A 22376-nucleotide genomic window follows, 5' to 3' on the forward strand; every position below is an offset into this window, starting at 1 on the left:
CGATAATGGCCCAAAATCGCCGATTTCAGCCTTCCTATTTGAACGCACTTGTCCGAGGGCGCTCATCCGATCAGCGCAAACTCAGTGTCAGTGCGTTCTAGACAGGCTCAGCATATCTCGTTGTGCTCCGCACGTTATTTCGTCAAAGGGTGTGGCCGTGGCGTGTGTTTTAAGTTTTTTGAGTGTTTTGGCAAGTTGCCAAAAAAGTAAATACTTATATCTCTGCCATCTAGTGTCCAATCATATTAACATTTCTCATGTATGATACGGGACCCGCCCTGAACACATCCATGATTTACATTTTTTAATTAGTCACAGCGCCACCTGTTGACAACAGGAAGTTACTGCTTCTCAATTAGCATTAGCCATTGCTACACGGTAGCTCATTTTCCCCTCAAAATTGGTGTGGACCATGCTAACACCTTGGCCATACAATACTTTTAAGGTCAAATGCCTACGTCCAACGCTGTCGCCTACGGACGCGTCGCTCGCCATCAAACAAGAAGTAGTTTTTTCACGGGCTCAACATAGTCGTACTGTCCCGAAACTTCATACATATAATCCTGGTAGTAAAGTCAAACATTTTATACCGTTTAAGTGAGTGGGCGTGGCTTAATGGCTCAGTGGCGCCCCCTACAATATTTCAAACATTCAGCCCCCGCAGCACGTTGAACCTACAATTCTGAATTTTACTATGCATTTCCAACATGACAAAACCTACAAAAAAGCCTCTTCAACACAGTGACACAATAATAAAGTTTAACCACAGCGCCCCCTACTGCAAGGAGTACGTACTACATCATACATACTTTCTTGGATCTGCTTAAAATTTCCCAGGTATGTTCAGGGTTGGCCTCTGGACACAATGACAAAACAATAATAAAGTTTAACCACAGCGCCCCCTACTGCAAGGAGTACGTACTACATCCTATATACTTTGTCTGATCTGATTGAAATTTCACATGTATGATCAGGGTTGGCCTCTGAACACATTGACATAACAATAGTCAACTTCAACCAAAGCGCCCCCTACTGCAAGGACTAAGTACTACCTCCCATATAAAATTTCATATTTTATTCAAATTTCTCTTGAATGATCTCAGTACTGGCCTGCTCACATCTAACCTAATACAATTGGGCCACTGACATAGCGCCCCATACTGGAAAGACACTGTACTACATCTCATATACTTTGTCTGATATTCTCCAATTTTCACAGGTATACACCGATGCCAACGGCCGATTTGTCGACGCAGACATTTTGTGGTGGGTTCCATTACTGCGGTGACTAACTGTAAGAATGCCGGCCGATCAGCTGTTGCCGGCTGCCCGTGAGAGCAGGATGAGTTGTTGGATTTACGATTATTACAGCTATTCACTGTTCCTAAATTAAGTGAAAGTCTGTATTCTTATTTTGGGATATTTTGGGGATACATTTGAATATTAGATTATGTTCGGGGTATTTTGATTATTATTGTTTACATTTATGACTTATTTCCATTTGTTTATTTTGCTACGTGGGGCATAAGGGTGGAGTCTGTACATGGGTGTGTCTATATAGCCAGGTAGCCAGGTGAGACTCAGGTAGGCACCTAATGGGTTAATGTTTTTTTACCAGGATGACAGGGCAAAAGAGACAGCAGCATTTTTTGTTGTTTGTTGCCTGCTTGATGTCTCTGGATAAAATATAATAAACCACCCTAAAACCTTCAATCATCATCTGGACAATGGACTTATTAATATATCCTGCGTAAGACTCGACCTCTAGGTGACTCAGTGGCTTTATTATGAGTTTGTTTTCAGTTTATAATTTGTTTGGAATTTTTGTTATTTATAGACAATAGATATCGCCACTACACAAAGAAAAAAAACCTTCCCTTTTAAGCGAACACAGCCAACTGGATCAGAAAGCCTTTTTTAGCTCAATATTTTTCAATGCTGAGTTGAAAGAACGCCAGCGTGGGGTGGCCTACTCGAGACAACGCACACGCCACCCGACTACATTGGTATGTAAAGATTACTCAAGTCTGTATTGGAAAGCAGTTCTACAACTATTGGAGTGGTGGACTAATTGTTTCAATTAAACGGAAACGGGATGGGAGTTTGATGCGTAAACGAGGACCAGGCTACTATCGCTACGTCATTCATTCATAAAGAATCTCCGACGCGGAGGCGTAACTTTGTCACAAGCACAAGCATTCACACCAGTATCTCCAAACGAATAGAGTGATTGATTTATGAAACAAAGAGAATCATGGCTGATGAACCGAAAAATGCGCAAAATGACGCAGACAAAGGGACTGATCTCCCCCCAAGCTAAGTTCACTGCAAAAGGCTTGGCGTTGTATGTGCAAACCTGCCAGGAAAAACAGTCTTTAAAATGTAAACAGGCCAAAAGGACAATGAAACTAATGTCTGAGTTGATGAAATACGCTGAAAATGCATAGAGTGTACAGTCTCATTTGGACACGTTCATTAAATGTTGAGAGGAGGTAAAAGAAATACATGAATCTTTCCTGTGTTTGGATTTGCCACATGATGAAATGGATGAAATATTTTCTTGAACAAATTGAAGTGTTTGATCCTTTCCTAAATGATACAAAAGGGTGGTTATCTGAGATTGGACAGTCTCAGTCATGTGTGCAATCAAAATGAACCCACTGAGCCAGACAATGTCAAGGGTGATGTTGATAAGCATGTTGTTGATGATGACGGTCAAAGTGATGATAGTATTAACCCTGATGACAGTGCTTGCAAATATACCATCTGTTAAAACATCCTCTCACACATCTAAAAGGTCATCTACCACATCTGCAAGATTAAAGGCACAAGCAAACAAAGCATCTCTTAATGAGTACCTTTCTGCATTAAAAACAGAAACATGCATTGGAAGCTAAAGAAGCGGAAGCCAGAAGGGAACGGGAACTGTTGGCTCTGCAGACCAAGATGGCTGCAGCAAACGCAAGGCTTCATGTGCTGGAAACAGGATCGAGGTGTGGTTCTTCAAAACTGTCTGATGGAAAGAAGAAGTTGTGTCATGGAAATGGCACTGCAAAAGGATCTGACGGAATGAATTCATATCTTGAAAAGATGGATGCCCAGAGAATCAGTCAACTGAATCCAAATGCAGGGGATTTTATCCCACCAAAGAGGAATGGTGATGCTCAAAGTAAAACCGGTCTTGTGACTCAAATTGTGAGGCCTAAAAAGAAGTCAGTAACACAAGTTGACACCAAAGCACAAAAGGTGTATCAGTCACACTAACACAACAATGCAGCTCGAGTTGTTTTGGTTTCATGCTGGTGCTCAAGGGCGACATCTACTGGATCAAAAAGTCGCATATTCTTCCTTTAACGTATCATAAACATAAGCAATGTCATAAAAAAATCATACCTTTTAGAATACACATGCTCAAAAGAGTCAAACACATTAAATTCTGCTATTCTAAAATCATTCATTTTCGAATAGTTAAGGACGAGACCTCTCGTTCAGTATTTATGAAGGATTTGGAGGGCCAAGGTCTTTGTTAGTTATAGATGGATGGATCCTTTATTGTCATTGCAGATCACTACACAATGAAATTCAGTCCAGCCTCAACCCCTTGATACTTTGACAAAATATTTTTAAATAATTCAAAGATATAGAAAGTAAGCAAGTTTATGGCACATATGGAAAAAAAAAGAATGCTTGAAATTACAAGGATTTTTACAAAATCAAGAAAAAGAAGCTGTCATGTGTTACCAGAGATTGCACTCTTTCAAAAACCAACCTCTTCTTCATCATTCCCCCCACAAATTAAAAAATAAATGCATATGCTCAATAATGATATTAGAATTAAGTCTTCTCTTGGGAGATAGGAGCTCAGTTGTTGAGTAGATAATACAATTACATTATGGGAGTTGGATTTTATTGCAAACATGCTGCAAACTTTTACAAAGACTAATGTAGTGGATTATGTCTATATATTGCCCTGCCTATAGAAATGTTTCTCTATTCCACAAGATTCTCTATTCCTGACAAGTTCATAAAGGTTTGCACATTTTATTTTACAGAAACAGTGTGACACATGCCAAAGATGGTACCATGAGCAGTGCCTAGCCATGTATGAACAACAACTCCAACATGCAAGGGTGAACAATTGGGATTGTGCCCAGTTAGGGCAGAAAATAAAACACTTAAAAATGTCATGTGTTCTTACCAAATAAAGACATGTGAGCGCTTGGGACAAAACATATCTCATATTTTTAATTTGATGGCTGTATTTTTTGTTTATTTAAATCTTTGTTAATATTTGTATTCGTTCAAATTTGAAGAAAAAAGATAGATGTATATAGTTGTTGGTGTTCATAGTCTTTGTAATTTCATATGCGTGTTCTACGAAAATGTAAATGTTTATAATAAATGTAAAAGAAATTCAATAGTAATTTTTTATTCGTGAAATATTATTAATATTTGATTTGATGCTTGTATGTGTGTTTATTGCAAAATATTACGTGTAGCTGTCACAGCGTATCAAATTGGTACTGTCACATTCAAAACACTGCAGAGAGCTGTGCTGTGTAAGGGACTTTGACGGTGGATTTCTCAAAAAGTACACAGTAAAAGTACTTCATAGTACCCATGCATGTAGTCTAAGAAGTACTAAGTCCAACCATATCAGAATCATGGTGTACTTATGGAAGAATTTGTTTTTACAAGACATTAAAGTCATAAAAAAGACTCATTATAGTGATTTATAAGGGACTTTGACAGTGGATTTCTCAAAAAGTACACAGTAAAAACACCTTATATTGAAAAACGGAAGTTATCCCAGACTCGCAGAATTATTCTCACACTAACTTCCCCGACCTCCGAAGCTATTCCCTGTACAGTATTCTGTTTGCTCCCGTTTCATACACGTGTATCTCATTTTTATGGTAAGACCTAGGCATTTAGCACTTGACGTCATCGCTCTCTCTCTGTCTGTTACTCCTGCTCGCTCTGGAGTCCGGAGCATTTACCATAAAGATCAGAATACGTGGGCACTTTAAATATAGGGGCAGATCACTTCACCATGTAAAAGCGAGGAGCGTCTGGCGTGACCGCAGTTTTATTTGAACAAGTGCCAGTTTTGCGGTGGTAACAAAACGGAGATACATTTATGGCAGCATAAACTAAATTATGTTCAGATTACATTTTCAGTGTGTTTGGCAAAACTGACACAATCGACCTGAATCCATCTTTTACGCTTAGACTCCACTAGATGGCACAATAAATTCAGATTTCATTGACATCAAAAAGCTCTACAAAAACAAATGACAAAATACATTTAGAGGTCTGCTATTACCTTCACAAAGACAGATATTCAACAGAACATAACTAAGTGATTTAACAGTTCAAAAAATATAATTTTTAAATTAAGTTTGAAGACAATATTTATGTTCTACAATATTATTTAAATTAATTACTTATTTACATTTAATTTCAAAAATGATTATAAGCTTTACAAAATGGTGTAACATTATTCTGTTAACCTTGAATTATTCCGTAAGCCTTGAAGCGCAGAACTGACTCCAAACATCGAATAGCAACATCGTCTACCTCAGGATCAAACTTATTAGCAAGGAGATGCGGGTTTGTTAGGAGCCACTGGAGGTCTCCAGCCCCGTAAACACAAACGGATCTCCTGTACTCTCCAGTGCAATGCTCGTACGGAGCTCCACTTCTTACGTCTCCTGCTAGATAGCCCCACTTCACCACACGAGCCAGGGTGAGCATGTCTGACGTGTCATACTTCCTGTTGGTGGGCACTGATCCAGGGACAGACGGCATCCTCTGCAGGGTTGCCCATAGGTGTTCATCAGGGCTGTATGTGTCTTTCTCCCACTCCATGAGCTCTTGAACTTCTCTGTCCTGCATCACATGTTTCACAAATTCTCTTGTGACCACAAAATAAGCGTTCCCTGTGAACATGGGGCTTCTGATAGGAGGGGGACTTTTCCTCACATTTGTTCGTTGAACATTGCCGGTGACATTGTGATGGTACATCCATCGGCCGGCCTTGCTGTCACTGGTGACCTCAGACTCCATGCTGTTTCTCCCATTCATGGCTTTCAGTGCCTGGATCATCTCTCTGTTGGTTTTGATGGGGAAGTCTGTCCCGCAGGTGTTCAGCATGTACCTCCACTGGATGTGCGAGTCTAGCAGATCTTTCATGCAGTTCAAGTCAGCCTGCACTCTGGACCATGAGGCATACACTACTCTCTCTGACTTGCTGGCTAAAAGCACATTAGGAAAGCAGGAAACAATAGCCTCTGCAGCCTTTTGAAATTCTTGTGGGGATTTCTGGTCCACGTGCACACAGTAGATGTTCTGAGGAGTGTAAACAGCTCTTAGAAGTCGCTCAAACATCTCAATCTTCTCATGGATCACCATCGAGTAGGCAATGGGAAAATCCCTCTCCTCTTCACTGAGGGGCACCGCAATAAAGCCTCTTTTTTCAACATAAGCTTCACAATCTTTTGTCACATTGAGGTAGAAGTCCTCAGATATCGGAGTAGGTCTTTTCCTGGATGCGAGAAGTTCCTCCAATTCCCTTTTCCTGCCCGCTGTAGCTCCACTTATGATAGCCATGCAGCTACGAAGGTCACGAGAGAACTCTTGTGGTATCCTGAGATCAGACAGTGACTTTCTGTTAGAGCTGGTTTCCCACAGGATCACAGAAAACAATAGTCCCATGAAGATGAGAGTGAGGCTTCTTAAGAACATTTGGCCCCTCAAAATTCTATGAAAAGCCATGTCCCTGCTTGAAGCGAGTACCGCACTGGTGAGTGCAGGTTACAGTTTAACCAAATGCGGAGACGCTGCTGTGTTTTATGTGTTGAACGGCCACTTAATGATTCATCATTTCCAGGACGTTGTAAAAAGAATTTGACTGGTCGGATCTTATCTCATCTAATGTGTTGATAGGCATGAATTCTGTATTTGCTAAGGCTTCAGGTGACCATCAGATCACACAACGCCTTCACAACAAACAAGGATGGTTGAATGACCTTTTACTTAAGTTACAAGGAACACAAAATGTTGGCAAATCCACAGTCTGTTGCTGAAGCTGAGACCATGTGAGGGATTTAAAAAAATTAATAGGATGGCCAGGAATGCCATTAATCAAAGTGCAGTGAGTGCATCGGATAGAAAAAGTGTTTATTTTAATCATTTATATTTACAACATCAAATGCAGATCTAAGTTATCTTACATTAACATATCACTTTTGAACAAATATCTCTTTAATAGCTAGTAAAAAAAAAGAAAGTAAATGTCATTAATGCTACTTATATATATACACTTATGAATGTATTTCTCTTTTTTTTTCACATATGCCTCATCTAAAAATGTACATTGTAAAGAAACAGGCACTTTGTAGAACAAAATAAACACCAGAATTCAAAAAGTAAAATACCACTACATTCCCTCCTAAACATTTAATTATTTTGAATTCACTTGGCAGTCTTGATATTGTAAGCATCCACATAACAAAGATAGTTATGATGTATCTACGATGAATTAAGACAAGTTCCCTCATCATCATCATCATCATCAGTATCCCGGTCTGCCTCGGCATCCTGCTCATGGATAAAGCTGTAGCGCCGATACACTGATCCATTTCTGCTGGTGTACACCACGTCCACCTCGTCTCCGCTGTCCGGCTCTGGCACGCCATGGGGCATGTTGATGCTGGAGCTGCCACTCAGTCTCTCGTAGCTCTGACTCCAGCAGAACCTTTTCTTCGCTTGGGCCTTCACCAAAGCAAACACAGCCAGAGCTAACCCCAGTGCTAGCAGCAGGGCGACAGGCAAAGCAGCCGTGGTGTGCTTTAGAGCTCTGGATGACATATTTAGGTCTGATGCCTCATCGTCTCCAGACTTGGGCTGGGGGGCCTCCAAACATAGTGCTGGGGGAAAAAAAAACAAAAAAAAACGAAAAACAGACTTTTGTTAGATGTGTATATTCAAAACATCCTATGTTTCCTTCGATAGGCAGGGTCTCTACCTGAACGGCTGTCACAAACACAGCAGTCGGTGCTGTTCCCCTCGGCCCGACAGCAGCGCGCGCAGCGGTTTTCCACAGCATGCAGAGCAGAATCTCGATGACAAGTCAGACACTGGTCAGGTCTGGGGCCATTGCAATGCCTACACGAGCTGTCACACGGCTCACAGGTTTCCTAAATTATGAATGTATAAACATATATATTTATACCGGGTGAATAAAATAAAGTTTGACTGAGAAGAAGGGTTGAGGTCATTCTTAATTATGGTCAGTATCTTGTGATGTTTTAAAGTGCTTCAGAAGGTAATAAAAATTTACCCCTTAATATGTAGCAGCAAAATATTAATTTTAAAATTAATGAATAAAAGGGAAGTTTTTAAAAGCTATCCATATTTAACTAAGAATCAAATCTATTGTAAGAAGAGGTCTGTGAAAGCACATTATCAGGGTCTTTAATTATTACCTTCAAGATATCATGACATAGAATTGTACACGATGCAGGCCTACATCTGTGGCATCATATTCATGGCTTATTTAATAACTTTTAATGAGCGTTGTCTCGGAGTGTTTATGGGATGTGTCTGTGATTCAATGTGTGTTAAACGAAACTTAAAGTTAGATAAAAGAACACACCTCTTGAGAAAAGTATTAGCCCCTCCTCACACCTAGGATAGCAGACTTTGTGTTTTAGAGTGCTACCCCAGTGTTGTCTCGGAGTGTTTATGGGATGTGTCTGTGATTCAATGTGTGTTAAACGAAACTTAAAGTTAGATAAAAGAACACACCTCTTGAGAAAAGTACCGCCCCTCCTCACACCTAGGATAGCAGACTTTGTGTTTTAGAGTGCTACCCCAGTGTTGTCTCGGAGTGTTTATGGGATGTGTCTGTGATTCAATGTGTGTTAAACGAAACTTAAAGTTAGATAAAAGAACACACCTCTTGAGAAAAGTACCGCCCCTCCTCACACCTAGGATAGCAGACTTTGTGTTTTAGAGTGCTACCCCAGTCGCATGTCACGCAGCTCTGAGGCGAGGCATCTGCAAACACACATTGATTTAAATGACCACTTATCCAGAATGAAAAATGAAAGTCAAATATTGATTCAGCTTCATTTTGGATATTGTTCAGTTTACCAACAATGACTCCTTTATCACCTGTGCATGTCTGGCAACTGGTGTGACATTGTTTGCACATGTCATTAAGAAGATAAAAGCGATGTGGACAGCGCTCAACACACAGCTTGGTCCCTTGTAGATCCAGAAGAGGAAGTGGACAAGCCCTGCATGACTCAGGCCCCGGTCCTGTACACGTCTCACAGGAGTGGTCACATCTCTCACAGCGCGAGCCCTCTCTGTAATACCTGATGAAACACAAAAATGAGCAATGTTCAAAAGTATGAAGATTGTGTTAAAGGTGCACTATGTAGTTTTGGTAAACTGGAGAAATTGACAGATTCTGTTGTATATGTTCATAACTCTATACACAAACTGTCCTCAGAGGAACATTTGGTCCCTAGAAAACTGTTTGAAGATAAAAAAAAAAACAAGAAGTTGTGGTGGAGGGTCTGTAACAGTGAAACAGTAACTCTCCTGGTAGCTTTTTAGCTCCAAGCAGTGTTCCAGAGACCCATTTTTTTCTTCGAGTAAAGTTTGTGTATTAAATTCAGATAGCATAGAAGTGTTTCACTTCTCCAACTTTCAAATTTCACTACCAAATCTACATAGTGCACCTTTAATCTTGCAAACATTATTACATAATTTAAACTCTGTTAATCTACCTCTTTAAAGTAAAAAACAAGTAAATCAGTACAAAACAAAAACAAAATCTTTACAATTTGCTGAATCCACAACCCTTGAACTAACATGAATTAGTAATATTTCTGTTAAAAAATAAGAATTAAAATGATTGACATGTGAAGTTTCTCTGTTGCAATAGAAATGACACAACTATGGAAATGATTAGCGTAAGATAGATTTCGCCCTTGTACCCAGTGGGACAATGTGTGACACAGAGCTGAAGGAGATGCAGATATCCCGGAGAACAGGTGAGGCAATCTTTAGACGATGCTCCGGTGCAGGTGGAGCAGGCGTGGTCACAAGGTAAACAGAATCCCAGCTCTGTGCCGTCCGCCTCCTGCCTCGTGTTGTACGTGCCAGCAGGACACTCACTCACACAGGTTCTGTCTGGAACATAGTACAGCACAGACAAAACGTTTCAATTCACCACCACTCAGCCCTCCTCTTTCACTTCATTTGATTCAATCTGGACACATTATTTGTCCCTGAACTGAAAGTGGAGGTTACAAAAAAAAATCCTTTCGCATTGTGTTATTTTATCTTCTTAGATTCTTAATTGATGCACAAGTTCAATTAAATAGACAAAAATCTATTTTGTCATAGCATTAGCTAATGAAAGAAACAAAAATGTAATGCTGGCAAAAGCAAAAGTAGCGCACAGATATTGCTCACAAGAGTCATCTTGTAGTTCAACTTAATTTTTTAAATATCAAACACACACCTACTTCTGTTCAATAAAAAATATTCAACGTGGGGGACTACAGATGGAAATAAGCCCTTTTGCTATGTTCTAACATATTAACATGTTTATGTTCATTAATGTGCACTTTCCAGATTGAAATCAATAAATGATGCTGATCTAATGAATGAAATTATGAAACGTTAATAAAAAATCCTATTTGAATCAAAAGAATCAAGAATCAGAACTGTTTTGAATCCTGATGTTGCCAAGGATTATAATCTCCCAAGTATCTCAGTAACTTAACTTTTTCTCGAAACGGAATATAAAAAAATATACATCAAATGTTCCCATAACGCTCCTTTTCTGAAACTGTAGAAAAATAATTCAGGAGTTCGATTAGGAGTTCTTCTATCACTAACCTATCCGGAAGCTTTCTCACTGTTGTATTTTATTAACTTCCACTATTGCTTCAAAGTGAGAAGATTTAAGAAGAGAAGACTTTAAAAAAAAGATTATGTTGCTTTGTTATGAATGGACTTTTTAAAAAATCTGCTATAACAACATATATATATATATATATATATATATATATGAGAAGAAGGGTTGAGGTCATTCTTAATTATGGTCAGTATCTTGTGATGTTTTAAAGTGCTTCAGAAGGTAATAAAAATTGACCCCTTATTAAGTAGCAGCAAAATATTAATTTTAAAATTAGGTATGAATAAAAGGGAAGTTTTTAAAAGCTATCCATATTTAACTAAGAATCAAATCTATTGTAAGAAGAGGTCTGTGAAAGCACATTATCAGGGTCTTTAATTATTACCTTCAAGATATCATGATTTAGAATTGTACACGATGCAGGCCTACATCTGTGGCATCATATTCATGGCTTATTTAATAACTTTTCATGAGTGTTGTCTCGGAGTGTTTATGAGATGTGTCTGTGTTTCATTGTGTGTTAAACGAAACTTAAGAGTTTAAGTTCTTAATAAGTTAATCATAAACATCTGAACAGTGATCGTGAAATGCTCACTATGAAGGTACTGGGGTGTGGCACAGGTCTGGCACTCATCGCTGCCCGGCCCCTCACAGGAGTAACAGTGTCGGTGACAGCCCATGCAGGTGAACTGGTCTTCATGTAGGTAGGTTCTTGTTGGGCAGTCCGTGTCACCCGTCACGCCACACAACAATGTGTTTGGATCCAGCACAAGTCCCTTCTCGCACTGGGTGCACTGGTTAGCTTCTGGGCCGAAGCAGCTCTTACACGTCTGGTGGCATTCTGCACAGAGTGAAAACAAATCACACCCTGAAACAGTCCTATCCCGACCACGATGCGCAAGAGATAATAGTGTATTTTATTTTCACAAAACCTGACAGATAAACGTGGTGGTGACACTGTTATAAAATGTGGATTTAGCAATATTACAATCGTTTTGTATGTTATGGCTATATGTTAAAAAAAGGCTCCAACATCCTCGCCATGGTTTTGTGTTGTTTAACAATTCTTCATTTTATTCTTGTCCATAAAGAGACATGGAAAGCTCTTTCTACAGCCTAAGAAAACAAGCTAAAGACTATTTAAACATGTTTTTTTTCCATTGGTGAGATGCTCCTTTGCATCAGGTATGTTTAAAAAATTCAAAAAGAGGGCACCGGGTAGTACATGATCAGAAATTTAAGTCACCCTAGGCACAGCCACATCTGATGCTCACCTTGACATTCCAGCGCTTCAGTTTCATAGTAAGTACCAGTGGGGCAGTCTTTGGCGCATGCACCCTTGTAGAGTTTAGGGCTGAATGTTGAGCAGGTTTCACAGTCGTCCAGCAGGGGCCCTGAGCAGCTGCCACAGGTAGGGTGGCACTGACCACAGCGGCCTTCCTCCATGTCCTCGTAATAGCCCATGGGACAACTAGCCTTACACACACCGTTAAGCATCATGTAGAGGAAAGTGCATTCTGAAATGACACAATGAAGGGTTGGTTGAGTTGTTGGTGTCTTTCCAATACATTTAAAAATCTCATCCACTTGGAATGTAATCCATCTAAACTTACTGAAGCAGGTCCTGTCGTCTGTGCAAACGTCACAGTGTGGTTGACAGCGTCTGCAGGTACCATCATCGGCGGGGTATGTCCGCAGTGAACAGTTGAGTCTGCACATGCCGCCCTCTAAGTAGTGACCATCAGCGCAGGACAGACACTGGGACTTGATGCCATCACATGTCAGACAGGAGGCATCACAGGCTTCACATGAGCCCTCTGGTGCCTCGAAGAAACCTCTGAAAGCAAAGTCAGAAGACATTTGAGACAAAGGAAAAATACATTAAAGACACACACAAACCAATCCGTTCTTCAGTCTAATCATTAGATTTGTCTGGGTGCTTACTCGGGGCAATTAGACCAGCAGCGCCCCTGGTGGAGAAAGAGTTTGTAGCTGCCTTTGGAACAGCTTATGCAGTTGTCGCTGGTGTCCACACAGGCCTCACAGTTTGGAGAGCAGTCCTCACACAACTGAGTGGCCGAGTTTGCATAGGAGCCGGACGGACACTGCACTACACAGGAACTGTCCTGGTCCAGGAAGTATCCTGAAATACACGCGCGCACACGCACACACACACACACACACACAGAGTTAGAATTTAGCTACATTTTTTTCAATATATTGCCATAACAAAAAGGAAGTCATATTTGTACCTTTGAAACATGATGAACAATCCAGTGCTTGTGGGCCAAAGCAGGTCTTACAGGATGCATTACATGTGTGACATTCACCATAATGACCTGTAATTATTTTACATAATTAATATGAAGAACAGGGTAACCTTATTTCATACAATTAGAAAATGTCACAGTTAAAAGAAATATCACAATCTGTGTTGTGTTTTTCTCTGTTTTACATACTTTGACCACTAGAGGGAACCGTAGTAAGTTATAACTGTTAATGATGTGAAATTGAGTATTTTGATTTGGATATAAAACCTTCAAACATAAGACCTGCTCATGTCTGAATCTATACAGTTGAACATCATTTAGACTCATTTAGACACTGAAAGTGGATGAAATAATGATGTCAGACTTTTTTACTATGGCTTACTGCTGACACTGAAAAGGAAAAAAATGTAGAAGTGACTGATTCATGATAGCTGGTTATAATTGGTACAATCTCTATTCAAAGCAGTATATGACTAATGCTATGTGTTACAATATAAAATACACTGAAAATAAAAAAAACAAATTAATTCCTGCAATGCAACACAACATCTAAGGTAGCAAAATAACTTAACATTTTTGTTCAGGAAGTGGTTCAGAAAAATACTTGGCTAACTGACAAAGCAATCCTGACAATGAACATCAGACATGCCGAGCCACACAAGAATGTAAATGATCAAAGCACCGAGGCAGAAATGTAAATGATTGGCCTGTTCGCCCTATTTTGTTGATGACAGTGGAGAATGCTGTTGACTCAGACGACAAAGGAGAAGCAGGTGAAGAGCCCTGTGCGCGATGACGAGGAGCCTTTTGAAATAGCTGCACTAAAACGCCTCTCGAGTGAAAGGTGATGCAGTATATGTGCAGCAGGGTGACACAGTGAGCAGGAGACCGTCCTTCAACTTAGAGGGCCTTCGGCGGGGATCAAGCCCCTGTCTCAGCAGAAGCCATCCACCATGCTGAAGTGTCCTTGAGCAAGACGCTGAATTCGTCCAAATAGCGGGGGACAATGTACTGATCTCTGCTCTGACCTCGCAGGAGGAGAGAAGCAATTACTTCCACCGGGAAATTAAACAATAACATACCATGTTACCATGCTGGAACAAATCACATAGAACTAACCAGCCTAGAAAGTAACCTGTATCTAAAAAGAAAGTCTGAGAAAAATAACCTAGATTTAAAGCTTAAGAATGTTTTTTTCCACTTACCGTCATAATACTGTCCCAATGGGCAGTTCACCAGAGGACACTGCCCATGAAGGGGAGAGTTTCCACCACGGCAAAGGTCACAGTCTGTTGATCGAGGGCCATGGCATGTCTGGCATGAGCTGTGGCAAAGCTGGCAGCGCCACCCACTGGAGTCACTGTAGGTTTGCTGTGGACACTGTTTGAAACACTCAAAACCTGAAAGGGGAGAGCAGCATGGGGAGGGAGTGTTATTATTGAAAGGTTTAAGTTTTACTTACATTTGTTGTTGGCACATCCCCGAAACAAGTATCTATTTTTAGAACGTTTTTATTTTTTATTTTAACTTGGAGCTCTGATGTCAGATCTGCTTGTATTGACAACTTTTAAAATCCTCTTCCTCTGTCTGCCCATCTCTCTCTCCAGAACTTCCCAGGCACCACACAATGACCTCGATCTTTTCACAAAGGATCTTATGTCATGTTTAATCCTGTCTGACGCAATGTACAACCGCACGCCTTTTAACTATCTACCCGGACATGTTCTTTTTTTTTTTGTGGTCACTTTTTGGGCTTGGTATCGTTATTTGGGACCTTTGAGGTATTGACAATGCACCAGATGTTGTTCAAACAGATAAAGGTAAAAAAAAACAAAAAAAACCCTTCCTTTAATCCTTTAGGTTCAGAGTTTTTAAAAAAGAAAGAAGAAGAAGCTTGCAACCTGCCAATGCAAACATTCTTTTGTTTATTACAGTGTGTGAGTGGCTCACATGCAGCTATAAAATATACAGTCTGTAGTGATGGAAAGCATTACAGATCTGATGGAGTAAGCAAGTTTTTTAAATTAACAACATTTTAATTTATTGTAAAGTTTTTAATGATATTTGAATGAGGAGAGGAGGAGGATATTTTCACAACTGAATACTTACTAGAACCATGTTGGATATTGAATACAGTAAGGAAAACAAAGGGTATCAAATGAACCTTCACTTAAAAGGCAATGTTTTTGTTACCATATTGGTACACAGCCCTAGTCTCCTCTAATCTTCTTTAAAAGCCACAGGCCTTGTTTTTAGGTCTCAACTCTTTAACTAACAAAAGAACAAAACAAAATAATCCTTATTCATGATTTGCATAGACTACATTTGCATATATCATGTTACAGATTTGCTGACACGGACATCATTTGCAATCCAAATGAGGACTCAGAGCTCCATCACTAGTCCTTGATAAGAAAGAGTGATTACTCCAACACACTTTGTGATTTGAGAGTATATGAAACACAACGTTTACTAATCTCTTGTGGGAAAACAAGGTTATCTGAATCACTCTCTATGTCATAGTAAACACAATAGAAATAAGAATTCTTTGCTACTGGCACCATTGAGGAAGTAACCAGTCTGGCAGGCAAGGCAGCGTGTGTTACTCATGCAGTCTGTGCATGGTGAAGGGCAGGAAAGACACACCCCCCGGCCCCTGTCTTCATAAGTGCTCTGGGGACAATGCCTGCGACACTGGTGTCTGAAACTGTAAAAAAAAAAAAAAAAAAAAAAAGAGAGAGAGAAAGAAATTACTCCAAATGTAAAAGAAATATTCTTAAAAAAATGAATATTTTATATATATTTTCCTTAAATGTTAGAAAACCATTCCCTTAAACTAGGCTTGGTCTTTGAGTGTAAAATGGTAAAAAAAAAAAAAACTATGACAGGTTATGCACAAACACAACTTGTAATATTTTTCTAATGCAAACACGCAGAACAAAGCTTTTTTAAATATCAAAGACCAGATGAAAATGATTGTGATTTAAAGGCATGGTCAAAGCTTTACAGAGAGTGAAGATTGAGGTTGCTGCAGCCGGCTTTTGTCAACATGAATGAGTGTGATGTCTGAAAAACCAAAGAAAACAGAAAACGCACCTAATGCTACAGGCCGTCTCAGCATGCACTGAGTCAGCCGGCAGCACACCTGCAGCTGTATTTGTGGTGGAATTTCTGTAGTTATTTAGATTATAATGTACAGATCATTAGGTTTATTCACTGTTCTCTAACGTCAGTCAGACCTGACAGAGTTCAGCTGTCATTAGAACACCAAGTACAACTTAGAGAGTGTCAACTGTTTTTCCTGATATCTGCTATCAGGATGTTTGGCAGACTTGTTGTCTGCTCCAGTGTTATTGACGTCACAGATCAATCTAGTCTAGGTGGGTCAATGTGACACAACCCTGATAATGGTAATGTCTTTTGGGATATAGGCGATGCCTTTCGAAAAGTTCTGCAGATGTGAATGAGCAAGACACGAGCACAGAAGTGTGATGTTGATCCATGTCTCCTCATGAGTATTCTTCTGATGTATAAACTTTCATCAACGTAAGCCATCTGAGCCAACTGAGTCTTATTGTGTGGAGTCAAGTCTTAGTAATTTCCTCGACAGTATTGTTGACATCAATGCCATCCTCTTTCAAAAGGTGCACTGAGTCAAAGATCACCGGGGGCGGCAAACAGAGACCAAAACAAAATGTGGGCCGCTGTTCATCAAGCTTATCGTGATTCTTTTCTCCTCTTAAGGCAGGAAGTTAATTGGTGTTTTATTTGTGGCCTAGAGACTTGGGAAGATTTCAGTCATTAACCTGCCCTATCAGTCCTTCGGGGCCTAACTGCGCTATTAAACATGAGATGGATGTCCTAAAAAAAAGTAGCCAAAAGGAGCTGAGATATGAAGTTGCAAAGATGTCACACAAAAAAAATTAAGCAAGATTGACTTCTTTTTTTTACAGACTCTCTAAAAGTAATGACTTAAACGTAACACTATGAGCCGCTAGCTGCTATGGTAAAACATCCTTTGGGCATCCCAACATCGGAGAATCTGACCACTGACATCCCAGGCTGCACTTCCTGCAGCGTTGCCGTGGATTTGGTGCTAAGATTCCGAGGTTGTTTGAGAAGGAACAGCTGGAGGCGCCACACCGCATCCATCAGCTCACTCACAATAGCAGCTGATGCAGACACAGCCTGTGTCTCCAGCCTGGAAACAGTGAGCTACTTAAGAATCTGCGGGATGTTTAAGAATCCCTCTGTGCAAATATTAGACCGTCCATTCCAGGGAAACACATCAGCATTTCCAAAGCAACTTTTGTTCTGTTTTTTAACTCCTCAAATTGGTAAAGAAACAGTGAAACTTTACTGCTGGTTGTCCATAAAGTCAAGCGAGCGTGATGTGGTATAACCCCCTTATTGAGAAGGACGCGGCAAATTATTAGTTAAGATGCACTTATTTCCTTAGAGGGGAAAGAAAATGTTGAAAAATGCCAAGCATCCATCATGCTGTGGCTCTTTTACACGAGGTATTTTATGTGACAAAAAAATGGCCTCACAGATTCACAGTTTCTCCAGACAGTCAAATGTTAACATTTTCATTTCCACTAAACCTCAGTAGGGGAATTTGTTAAAGCTCGGAAAAACTGTCAGAATCTATCACAGTAAGGCTGTTCCTGCAGTTCATGATCGCCCCGTGCTCTATTGGTTTTCTGTTATTTGTTTTTGCCCGCTGCAGCCACAGAAATAACAAAGACGACCTGTCATTCTAAATCACTTAAACCATTACTATTAAAGTAAAAGTCACAGAGGCAGTTTCACAGAAGAAGACGGAGTATCTCGCTGCACCTATGTAACAGTAATAAAAGGAGGTGAGCGCAGTGAAGCAATGAATTCTCTTCCACCCCATCCTCTGCTGTGACTCACAAGAGCTGTCAGTAAAGTCAAGACGATGCAGCCCACATCACACATATTACTGGCTATACTTTCTACTTGCACTTGCTCTCTCCGTCTCTCTTCTCCTCTCCTTCTCACACATGACATAAAAACAGACTCTGTGGAGGTTCTCTGTTAAGCAGGCTACTCTCTTGTGCTCACACCAAGGCTCAGGTAACAGTGGATGGTTCAGATTGGAAGGTAACTCGACTCACACAATACCTGGAGGCCCTAAACTCGGGGGAGAGTACACAATTGGAGGTCTGTTCGAGCTCTCTATCCTGTGTTACACTCTGTCTAAGTGATCCTCTGGTTTAAACTGGAATACGGGTGAAATTAAGTTTCTTGTGAAGTGAGGAAAATTCTGCAAGCCAATATATGGAAATGCATGCTACTCTATATACTGCAAACTAATTTACCCAACTCTTTATCTAGCAAGGCGTGTAAAACAATTACAAGGTCATTTTGAGGTTAATTATCTCTGGGAAGCATAATTAATGTTCATGGTTTAAAATCTCTGCACAAAAAATAAATGCATGCACAAATCACAGCCCCATGCATAATTATTCCTACTATCATTTTAAATCATTTTCTGTCTAGCCAAAAAAATAAATAAATAAATAAATCTCAAATTCTGACTATGCTCTGGTTTTCTTGCATGATAGTAAACTAAACATCTTTGGATTTTTTTCAACATTTTCTAAAACAAATGATTTCTCAACCAATTGAGGAAATAAAAATCGGCTGCGGTGTTGGTACTAATAGGTAGTTAAGGCAACACCTGACAATGTGTTCATTTAAAGATCGGCGTTTGGGAGGCCAGAAAAATGCACTTATGAGAAGATAGTTAAAAAAAAAAAAAACTCACAGGAAGTAACCTTCAACACAGCTGTTGCAGATCTCTGGGTCTTCTGTGCACGAACAAGAGAAGGTGATTAATTAGCATTCATATGTAGACGCAAACATAATTTATATCATGCTGCATTGTGCCCTGTTATCCCTACTGTTTTACTGCAGATCTACATAAGAGAAGGAACAGCCGGCTGTTGTAAAAGATTCTGTAATCGTGTGTTACTGACCTACAGAACATGTTTTGCAGCCATTCTCGCAGTCAATGCACTCTCCCGTATCGGGGTCCTCCACCTGCCCTGGAACACAGAAACGCAGCATAACAACGTCTGAATGTCTTCCTCTTAAAACTCGCAGCAAAATCAAAAAAAACTCTGCTTTACATTTACCCGTGTCACAGGACGCTGTTTGGCAGACTCCATTCTGGAGCTTGAAGTTTTCCCGACATTTAGCGCATATGTTCCCGTCAGTGCACAGTTCACAATCGGCTATGCAGGGCAGGCAGGCGTAGTGACCCCTGTCAGAGTAGAGTCCCCGGGGGCAGTGTGTCCGACAGCGACCTTGGTGGCGGAAACGTTCCTGTCCATCTTCGTCTGAGGAGGAGGAAAAGGAGGAGGACATAGAGCACTTGCTAACATAAAGTCTACTCTTTCCCCTCCAGTGAAGATGCCATTGGCTATGTGAAACTCCTGTCAGGAAATGTTTTTTCTAAAAAAAAAAAAAAACCTGGACTCTGTTAAAAGAGAAAATCAATGAACTTATCATATTAAATACAGCGTGAGAGCCAAACAGGCCTGTTGATTACACAGGATGAAAGGACAAGAGGCCACCTTGGTGATAGTTCGTTACAGCAAAATTGCAACATTAACACAAAGTGAGGAAATCAAAACAGTTTGATTACATGGGGAGAGACGTCAGATTGATTAACAAGTGAATCAGTGGCAATTAGCCTGAGAGGATTTAAAAAATATCACAAATGCAACAAAAAAAAAAAGACAACCAGAAAATACACAACAGAAGATGTGGATGTTAAAGACATATAAATCCTCAGCCCAGCATGTTGACTGCAGTTCAGAGATCACAGTGTGACATTCTGACTGATGATGCTCCAACTTATGTAAACAAGGGCAATCAGAGGCAGATGAGAGAGCAGAGCTGTGGGCAGGGACACAGTCTTGTGTAAGCCCTAATGATTAATACTCTGCCACCTGCCACTTTAGCCTAGCTGCGTGGCACCTGAGGCATCTCTGGAAGCAGCAGAGTCACAACAGTGTCTCTTCTGCTCAGTGCCGCACAGGAGATGTGTGAGACCTGGGGGGAGAAAGGGGCAGCAAGCTGCGGCTGCCTTTCCACCTGCTTCAACCTCACGATGTACATGGAAATGTGGCTTCCATTTGACAACAAACCACAGAGAACAAGGAGCGGGGCCCGACTTAAAAGTTTTGATGTTCTTTCACACAAAAAGATATCAAAATGTGCAATGATGTATGCTTTAGTATACACTTACTCAATATAAATCATCATATTGAAATAAAGTAAGCTCAAGCTAGAGTGCGACTGTAGGAAGAAACAATGCATATATTCAAAAAGGAGGTATGCGTTAGGAAAGAGTCCTGCAGGTTAAACCCAGTGAACTGAAACAGTAATACTTGCAGCCTGAGGGGATGTTTTTTTCTTCTTCTCTTTCCCTCTGATTAACAAAGGCCCCATTCTGACTTGATCAGATTACGCTGTGAAAACTCACAAGAAAAATGATCACACCTTCATTTCTTACGGATTTTAAAGGTGCCCTTGGGGACAGGGACAAAAAAAAAAAAGTTGTATGGCCAAGTCTGTCAAGAGTAAATGGTCAACCAGAGCTAAATGCCCCTCCTCTAGTTCAAAAGACTTGAAAAAACAAACAACTTTGCTTTGGTAACCATTAATAGTGCTTAACTGAAAAGGAAAGAAAACTCCACCTCCCTTCAGTTGGATTAATGAGTCTGGGACATGTTTTAATCAGGCATCTGAGAATCCATGTTTGAAAATCTCGTTGAAAAATCCTGATTATAGACAGCTACTAAAAATCGCCTTATTGTGGGAAACATATGAGCCTATACCTTTCGTTGATTTCGTGTTTGGCTGCTGAGCTGATGGTTGATTTGGTGCGCTGGGCAGCAGAAACATTCATTTTGAAACCCCCTTTTTTTGGATTTAAATCATTGCATATTTTGTAATTACTAAAACTAAATACCTATGGACTTTAATACAAATGGATTGGTTTGAAAACGCTGTTGTATGCCATGTTATATTGAACGTGTGAAGGGAATTGTACTTACCAACTCCACAGGTAGTGCATTCAAAGAGCTCGTGACCGTCGCACTCGGAGCAGGTGGGATGACAGAGGACACACTGGCTCTTCAGCAGAAACTGTCCACTCGGACAGGGAGACGAGGGTTTACACACAATAAATCCGCCACCGCAGACAAAGATCAGAAACACGACGGAACACCTCATAGCTGTTAGCCCGTGGACTTTCAGTGGGAGTGAGAAAAGAATCGACACACAGACAAGGCGGACTGTCTCCACGGACGCAGTGTCAGTCCGTGTAGCACCTGTGCGCTGGCTGAACGATATATGGAGCTCTGAGACACCACCAGCCCAGAAATAACTTGCTGGACCAGTTCGTTCAAGTGAAACACACTGGACAATGAGCTCGGACTGCGGTTAGCATTTAGGAAGAATGAAAAGAGGGAGCATATTGTCTGTGCCATGTTTAGATAGATGTAGCATATATTATGTATCCTACATGTATGCAGCTTATTATTTACAGTCTATGGTATAGGCTATAGATAGATAGATAGATAGATAGATTAGTTCAATCACATCATAACCTACATAATGTAGTAATGTAATGTAGGCTACTTGATAAAGCACACGTGACTGAAAATTATTTATTTATTATTTTTATATTTTATTACAGTCTATGCTTGGTAGGTCGTCTATATGCTACTGAAACGACTGTGGTTATGGAGTTTTTTTTTCTTCTAGAATTTTAATATTAAAAGCCATGATTATAAGACATGGTTTAGTTTAGTTTCAATTCAATTTAAAAGGGTTTCTATTGATATTTAACTGTAATATTCCGTTGGTTTTTTGGGATTATTAGAGATTCATCTAACGCAAAGTGATTGCTAAAATAATCTCCCCACTGGTTTATAGATGAATTGTGTTTTTTAGGTTAAAAAAAAAAAAAAAAAAACCCTAAAAGAAATAGGTAAACAATCAACTACTGGGCTACTTTTACTCGTTTTGCTCATCAGACTAATATGTTTAATTTTCTGGTGAATTTCTGTAATAAATTAGCCTATGAATTTTTATAGTTCCTTTTGCTCATTTTATTTAAAATT

General features: G+C 40.0%; 2 protein-coding genes across 3 annotated transcripts; both read right to left on the reverse strand.

Annotated features, from left to right (window-relative positions):
• Positions 1-3332: 3332 nt before the first annotated feature.
• Positions 3333-7075, reverse strand: gcnt3 (glucosaminyl (N-acetyl) transferase 3, mucin type). Its single transcript, XM_061035394.1, has one exon. The coding sequence runs from the start codon at positions 6775-6777 to the stop codon at positions 5509-5511; it is 1269 nt and encodes a 422-aa protein (XP_060891377.1). The 5' UTR covers positions 6778-7075; the 3' UTR covers positions 3333-5508.
• A 90-nt stretch (positions 7076-7165) lies between these two features.
• LOC132972499 (proprotein convertase subtilisin/kexin type 5) lies at positions 7166-21793 on the reverse strand. 2 transcript variants are annotated; one of them, XM_061035392.1, is made up of 16 exons: positions 21306-21793; positions 19377-19580; positions 19218-19286; positions 19007-19049; positions 15774-15919; positions 14418-14612; positions 13195-13281; positions 12887-13085; positions 12556-12779; positions 12217-12459; positions 11538-11783; positions 10014-10209; positions 9181-9386; positions 8963-9063; positions 8030-8201; positions 7166-7931 (listed from the first exon to the last, which is right to left on the reverse strand). In XM_061035392.1, exons 1-16 carry the CDS (start codon positions 21481-21483, stop codon positions 7534-7536), a joined length of 2907 nt encoding a protein of 968 aa, XP_060891375.1. In that variant the 5' UTR covers positions 21484-21793; the 3' UTR covers positions 7166-7533. The 2 variants fall into 2 exon arrangements, with proteins under 2 accessions (XP_060891375.1, XP_060891376.1); XM_061035393.1 differs by lacking the exon at positions 13195-13281.
• Between the last annotated feature and the right edge of the window lie 583 nt (positions 21794-22376).

Source organism: Labrus mixtus, chromosome 4, assembly GCF_963584025.1.
Source record: "Labrus mixtus chromosome 4, fLabMix1.1, whole genome shotgun sequence".
NCBI lineage: Eukaryota > Metazoa > Chordata > Actinopteri > Labriformes > Labridae > Labrus > Labrus mixtus.